Source organism: Rosa chinensis, chromosome 5, assembly GCF_002994745.2.
Source record: "Rosa chinensis cultivar Old Blush chromosome 5, RchiOBHm-V2, whole genome shotgun sequence".
Taxonomy (NCBI): domain Eukaryota; kingdom Viridiplantae; phylum Streptophyta; class Magnoliopsida; order Rosales; family Rosaceae; genus Rosa; species Rosa chinensis.
The window spans coordinates 45,606,901-45,614,491 of record NC_037092.1 but is presented as its reverse complement, the minus strand read 5'-3'; the positions used below and the strand labels follow the sequence as shown (position 1 = coordinate 45,614,491).

Sequence of the window (7,591 nt, the reverse complement as noted above, 5' to 3'; positions counted from 1 at the left end):
AAATATTTTTGTAAAATAATATTAAATAACAAAAGATACTTTTTGAAAAATCTAGACTCAGAGATTGCAACACATGTTACAATCTCAGTGCATATGTAGACACATGAGATGTATTTACCTGACATGTCTCTTAGATCAGTATTGAGGCCCTTTTTCAGCTTCTCCAGGATGAAATGAGATGATATACTTCACTTGCGTTGTATGGGAATGCTAACAATCAACACGTACAAAATATTGTACTTACATAAATCAAATTCCAAAGTACTTAACTGTCACCAAGACTGACAACCCAGGAATATATTACCTGCTGCTTTCCTAGCATCGCAGTAGAGAAAGTGAAAGTTACAGTATTTCTCCCTTCGTTTAGATTTAAGGATGCCAGCTGCTCAGATGTTGGAGAGGTTGCCCTTTTTGTTTTCTTCATCTCCTTAAGTGTAAGCAATGTTACTACTATCCACACCAACCGCGCTCTCTCTGAAGCATTCTCAACTTCAGGACTTCCACTATCATTCAGATTTGGTTGCATAGCCTTCTGGGAATTTGTTCTCCTGAAACGGAAAGGCCAGAGTTTCCAGCTTCCACTAGGGGTAACACTTGATTTTGATGGATCTCCTGTAATGGTTTTTCTCAACTTGGTCAACAGCTATCAATCCTCTACGCCCTCAAATATTTGTCTTTTCCAAATGAAAACATTTATAAAACAGTAGAAGCAGCTACATTCTAGGAAAAATGATGGCCATTAATTCTGACAAGCAGCAGCTAAGACAAGCCTATAGAGGTACATTTATTAGGATCCAGATTTCGGCATCAAAATGTCTGGGGAGCAGTATCAGATCCCATGCCATACTTCATATAGCAAGTGTTTGCATACAGATAGCTTTGCGTGAAGAAACGTGTGCAACTTTTTACATTTTTGCACCAAAAAGCAATGAGATCTTTCCAATTTGTATAATATTGCAATTCTGGCAATAAGTCTAACTACGAAGAAAGTGGACTATTAATCAATTATTACCAACCAGATTCCAGGGACAGTCATTTTACTCCGACATGGAATATATCGTTCTCTACACACTAATGGAAAAAGATAAATATAGTCTATTTTAACGTATAATACAGACACGTGCGCGCACACTACAGCATTTCAGCGCATGAAAATCCTGAAAATAAGCATATCATATATACAAGCATAAATCCTAGTTTCTTACCTAGTTAGGAGATAAAGATTGGTAATACTAAATCATGTAAGTGATTGAGTTCCCTATTGCTTTCTAACTTGGGTTTTTCGTTGGAGCAGTATCTACAGTTCTTTGGTTATAACAATGTAGCATATAGTAGTATGTTACATGATCTGACTTCAATAATAACAATAGCATAGGTAAAATGAGAGATGAAAGATACGTTGTCTAATCTACTATAGCTATAGGCTATAGCTATAGGGGAGTCATTCTAATAAGAACCACTAAAGTGAGAACTAGTTAAGGACTTATGTGTTAATCCCACTTTTCGATCACATTTTCCCAAGTCAACCATTAGATATTTAGATATTTATGTGTAGATCATTTATGCAATTTTTCAACCAAATTGAAAATCATTGAGACATTCATAATCGTGATTTATCAGTTATGAACATGAGCGGTTCATGTTTGACAGATTTGACCGTCCATTGATTTGATCTAGTTTGGTATCTTAACGATTAGCAATTTGGAAAAAAAAATTTCAGTAGTGATATTTTCCTGCATACATAAACATTCAATGGTTGATTTGCCGTAATGTAATCGTAAAGTGGGTCTTCTAAACCGTTGATTAGAAAGTCTTCAACTAGTCCTCATTAGAAGGGCTCCCAACTAGATATATGATGCTTAATAGTTAATTGCAGCTGATCAAGTTCTTTCTTTGATAAGAGTAAAATCAATAACAAATTGTGCCACTTTATACACCTGCACAAGGAAAAATGAACTTACATAATTGATAAAGTACATAACAATATTGTATTTTGTTGTTTCATTAATGGTTAAGGCTTGAGGGCAGTCGTTTTAGCCCTTCCTAAAACAAAAAATCAAATCAACCGAACCAGTATCTTGATTAGATCCCGTAAAATAGATTTATCATGCTGAATTCCAGTGTAGATTAAGTTAGAAACTAAAATATAAGGGCCTGTTCGGTATCATTTTGCGATACTGTTTTTTATTTTACGAATTCAAAAACTTTTGTAATTTGCGTTCGGTGCATTAAATTTGAAAAACAGGGAAAAAAAATTTTAGGAAACAATTCAGGAACTATGAATAAATATGGGAAATGACTTTTGAAGTTTTCATTGTTTCCTGAAAGCAATCCGCCCTTCAATTAGAGAAAGTGATTTATTTATTTTTTACTTTCAAGCACATGGATCCACAAACTCTTCTCCTCTCTTTCGATCTTTCTCTCTTTCTCTCCCACAATTTCCATTGAGACTTATCCTCTCTTCTCATGATCTCATCTACTTTATCTACTGTTTTAACTTTCTCCTTCCCCGTCTTTTTCAATCAATTGAAACTTACATAATCATGCAGTAGAGAAGAATGAAGGATTTAGAAAATCCCTCTTTCATGTGTCAGATCTAATTTATATGGATGATCTAGGGTGAAAGCTTCGGTATTTTATGCTTCAATATAATTGGATTATCTCATGGGCTAGAGGAATTAACAACTAAGGTTGAGACATTTGATTGATTTATCTTTTTGAACTAAAGATTCAAGAGCTTGCAATTTCATATGATATATTTTATAAACAAAATTGAGGGATTTGGTTCTTCTTGTTCGATCTCCTTCACAATACTCTGTTTCTTTTCTCATAACAACCAATAAAGGATTCATGATCAATAACAATCACTTTAGAATGCGCACGAAGGAATTTTTTCCAGAAACCTAGATCGGGCTTCTGCCCTTTGCACGTCGCGGTTCCGGCGGTCACTCCGACTCAGCTTCAGCGACTCCATTTCGGCGGCGATCCCTATCTGAGATACCTTATCCACTCGACGAGTGTGATATACTTTGGGTCGTCGTTTACGACGTGCCTGTTACTCACCTACTGGGTTGGTCATCGACGACATAGTTGGAGATGGAAATTCTGGCCTGGAATTGCCGTGGAATTGGCAATGATGCTGCGGTGCAAGGTTTGAAGAAACTAATTCATCAACATCATCCATCCTTTATCTTCCTGAGCGAGACGAAGGTTTCGGATCCTACTTATATGAGAAACTTGAGATTGGAGATTGGGTATCTCAATTGTGAAGTAGTGTTCAGCCGGGGGCAATCCGATGGATTGGCTTTATTCTGGCGTGATGGCATCAACGTTCGCTTCCGGTCGAAGTCGAACCATCACATCAATGTGGAAGTACGAGAGGGTGATGGCTCTGGGATTGCATGGAGGCTGACTGGTTTCTATGGGCACCCTACCCTCTTTGAACGTCACCGGACATGGTCGCTCCTCCGAGACCTTTGCTAGCAGTCTGCCCTACCATGGACTGTTATTGGATATCAATGAAATTCTCCATTCTTCTGAGAAGGAAGGAGGTTGTATACGTAGAGAGGGTCAAATGCAACAGTTTAGGGATGCGCTGTCATTTTGTGACTTGATCGATTTCGGCTATTTTGGATCACCTTTCACCTGGAGTCGGGGTGGGGTCAAATGTAGGCTGGACAGAGTGGTGGGTTCAGTGTCATGGACGAATATTTTTCCAGCAGCTAGGGTTTCAAATTTGAAACCAATTCATGGCGATCACATTCCTATTCTTCTTGGCGCGTATCGTTCTCCTCCTCCTCCTGCTAGTCAACCAGCAAGAAAGTATGGAGCTATCCTTAAAATTGGATGGTTTGCTAGCTGAGGAACATGAGTATTGGAAGCAAAGGTTGAAATTGACTTGGCTCGCGGAAGGGGATCGTAATACTAAATTTTTCCATAGGAAAGCTTCTAATCGACGAGCCAAAAATCGGTTGACTGGGTTGTTTGATAATCATGGAGTTTGGTAGTCCACTGAGAAGGGTTTGGAGGCTGTGGTCATTGATTATTTTAGTTCGATGTTCAGTGCAGGGGATGTGGATCTTTCTCATATGTTTTCAGTGGTGGATTTGGTTCAGTCAAAGGTCACGCCTGAAATGAATTCTATGCTTTGCGCTCCTTATACAGCTGTGGAAATTCGAGCTGCTCTTTTTCAGATGTATCCAACCAAGTCACCTAGACCAGACGGCATGCCTCCTTTATTTTTTCAACAGTATTGGGACACCATTGGTACTGATGTAGTGGCAGCAGTTCAGAGTTTTCTCCATTCTGGTCAGTTGCTTGCTTCTATTAATTACACTCATGTCTATTTGATCCCAAAGGTGAAAAATCCTACCTGTATGTCCGAATTACGTCCCATTGCACTGTGTAATGTCATTTATAAGATTTGTTCTAAGGTGCTTGCCAACAGATTGAAGAGTATACTGTCTCAGATTATATCTCCTTTTCAGAGTGCCTTTGTCCCTGGACGTCTGATTACTGATAATACTCTGATAGCTAATGAGGTATCCCACTTTATTCATAATAATCGGTCGAGTAATGATGGTGTTATGTCTCTTAAACTGGACATGAGTAAGGCCTATGATCGTATGGAGTGGGTTTTCTTAGAGGCTGTTTTGATTCGCATGGGTTTTGATGAAAGATGGATACATGTTATCATGCAGTGTGTCAAGACTGTTCGTTATTCTTTTTTGATTAATGGTCAGCCTAGAGGCTATTTGACTCCTACTAGGGGCCTAAGACAGGGCGATCCCTTATCACCATATCTCTTCCTGCTTGGTACAGAGGTGTTTTCAGCTATTTTAGAGCATAAGGTTTCTCAGGGGCAGCTTCAGGGGGTTTAGATCTGCGCTGAGGCTCCTACGATACACCACCTTTTGTTTGCAGATGATAGCCTTTTGTTTGGTAAGGCTAGTTTGGAGGAGAGTTCTCAGATCCAGGATGTCTTAGTGGATTATGAGTTAACATCAGGTCAGAAGGTAAACTTTTCTAAGAGCAATATTGTTTTTAGTAAAAAGGTGTGCTCTTCTTTACAGCAGCAGATTGCAGACTCACTGGGTGTGGCCATTGTGGATAAACATGAAAAATATCTCGGCCTACCTACTTATCTGGGGAGGAATAAGACTGAAACCTTTGCTTATTTACAGGAAAGTTTAAACAAGAAACTTGAGGGTTGGCAAGGTAAGTTACTCAGTAGTGCAGGAAAGGACCTTCTTATAAGGGTGGTGGCTCAGGCTCTTCCTTCTTATACTATGAGCTGCTTCTTATTACCGAAGAATTTTTGTGATTCATTGCATCAGAAGTGTGCCAAGTTTTGGTGGGGCAGTAAGGGTGAAAATCGTAAGATTCATTGGTTGTCTTGGGATCGACTATGTCAACCCAAGGAGGCTAGTGGTATGGGCTTTCGTGATTTGTATGCACATAATTTGGCTCTCTTGGCTCAGCAGGGTTGGAGGTTAGTGAGTAATCTGGGCTCTCTTTTGGCTCGATTGTATCAGGCTAAGTATTTCCCGAATGGAGATTTCTGGTCTAGTGGGCTTTCTTCATCTCCATCTGCATGTTGGAGGGGTATCCATGCGGCTAAACACATTCTGAGGAGGGGTGTTCGTTGGGAGGATCCCTGGATCCCGAGACCTTCTTCTTTTCTACCTATCATCCGACATGAGGATGGACCGGAGAGAGTTTCTGATTTATTACTTCCAGGTTTCTCTTGGAATCTGGCTCTTATTAATCAATATTTTGTGGCTGATGATGTTGATTTGATTTTATCTATGCCTCTTAGTCAGAGGGATGTTCCTGATCGTCTTACTTGGCATTATGATAAGAAAGGTAGATTTTCTACCAAGAGTGCTTATGTGTTAGCTTTTGTGGAGCTCCATAACTTTGGAGAAGTTGCTACTAGTTCGGAGGATCTCTCTTCTTTCTGGAAACAGATTTGGTTTGCTCAAATACCGGGCAAGGTTAAAGTTCATTGGTGGAAAGTACGTTCGTCTATCCTACCAACAACTGCTTTGTTGCGCACTAAACGGGTTGTTGTTCAGGGTGGGTGTTGGTTTTGTAATGATCATGATGAATCTATTAATCATATCACAAGGGACTGCCAGTTTGTTCAGGTCTTGCTCTCTCTTTTTCCGGAGCTGCATGGGGTGCTGCAGATTTATTGTAATGAAGGTACGTCAATCATCACTTGGTTGGCCTCTTGTTTTGATATTCTATCTAAAAAGAATGTGGCTCTATTGCTTATAGTTGGATGGTTTGTTTGGAAAGAGTGCAATATGAGAGTGTGGTCAAATAAGTTTGTTTCTTTGCCTCACTTACAGTTTCAGATTCGATCATATGACATGTTGTTTCAATCTACCTTGGCTACACCTCGTAGTACTGCATTGAGGGGTAGGGCAGTCTGGTTACCACCTCCTTCCGGCTGGCTTAAGGCCAACGGTGATGGAGCCTTTGATTTCTCCTCCAAATTAGGTGGATTAGGAGTGCTTATTTGAGATGCTATGGGTGATATTGTTGGTCGAGTTTGTATTACTGTTAAACAGCGACAAGCGTGGCCCATGGCCCACCATTGTACCGATACTGTCCCAACTTAACCACCCGTTAGGTGTTGGGTTTTAATTACAAAAGGCCTCGGTACAATTGGGTGAGATCCACCCACATATAAGTTATATTTCATTTGTCACTTTTCCAATGTGGGATCTTTCCTCTCCAACACGCCCCCTCACGTGCAACCTAACTCTAGGTCTGCACGTGAAATTAATTAATCCAATTTCCACATTAGAAATTGGGACACAAGTCTCATATCGGAGACTTGGTCGATACAATCCAAGGCCCACATTGGACACTTGGTAATTTCAATGGCAATACAGGGAACCCCAATTTGGGTTCATGATACGTGCCTACGTGGAGACGCAATTGGAGAAGGACCCGCTCTGATACCATGTTAAACAGCGACAAGCGTGGCCCGTGGCCCACCATTGTACCGATACTGTCCCAACTTAACCACCCGTTAGGTGTTGGGTTTTTAATCACAAAAGGCCTCGGTACAATTGGGTGAGATCCACCCACTTATAAGTTATATTTCATTTGTCACTTTTCCAATGTGGGATCTTTCCTCTCCAACAATTACGGTCAATTCTGTTACCTCTCCAGATATTGTTGAGGCCATGGCTTGCATGGCTACTTGTTCCCTGGCAGTGCAGTTTCACCTTTCTCCTATTATGTTTGAGACAGATTGTCAGAGTTTAGTTTCTACTATTGAGGCTGAGAGGGAGGAGACTTCATCCTTGGGTCGTATTATTGAGGATATCAACTTTTCTCTTGGGATTTTAGTTGGTTCTTCCTTGAGACATGTGTATCGTGAAGCTAATATGGCTGCCCCTAATTTAGCTAAACTTGCTTTACATTCTTCTTTTAATCTTTCATGGAGTGGGCTTGTCCCTCCTGATATTAGAGGCTTTGTGGCTTCTCATTGTACTCTTTGATTGAGCAATATAATTTGATCGTCCTTCCCTTCAAAAAAAAAAGGATTCATGATCAATACAAACAAAATAGT

The 7,591-nt window shown here is 40.1% G+C and overlaps 1 protein-coding gene across 1 annotated transcript; it reads left to right on the top strand.

Annotated features, from left to right (window-relative positions):
- The first annotated feature begins 3,096 nt into the window (after positions 1 to 3,096).
- On the top strand, positions 3,097 to 6,530 carry LOC112203927. Its single transcript, XM_024344824.1, has 4 exons — positions 3,097 to 3,415; positions 4,069 to 4,815; positions 4,924 to 6,017; positions 6,357 to 6,530. The coding sequence occupies exons 1-4, from the start codon at positions 3,097 to 3,099 to the stop codon at positions 6,528 to 6,530; spliced, it is 2,334 nt and encodes a 777-aa protein (XP_024200592.1).
- Positions 6,531 to 7,591: the final 1,061 nt, after the last annotated feature.

Coding starts and splice junctions, on each gene's coding strand:
- LOC112203927 (XM_024344824.1), top strand. CDS start 3,097: ATGGAAATTCTGGCCTGGAATTGCCGTGGAATTGGCAATGATGCTGCG. Junction 4,816..4,923: donor ACCATATCTCTTCCTGCTTG/GTACAGAGGTGT, acceptor TTTTGTTTGCAG/ATGATAGCCTTTTGTTTGGT. Junction 6,018..6,356: donor TTAAAGTTCATTGGTGGAAA/GTACGTTCGTCT, acceptor CCTCACTTACAG/TTTCAGATTCGATCATATGA.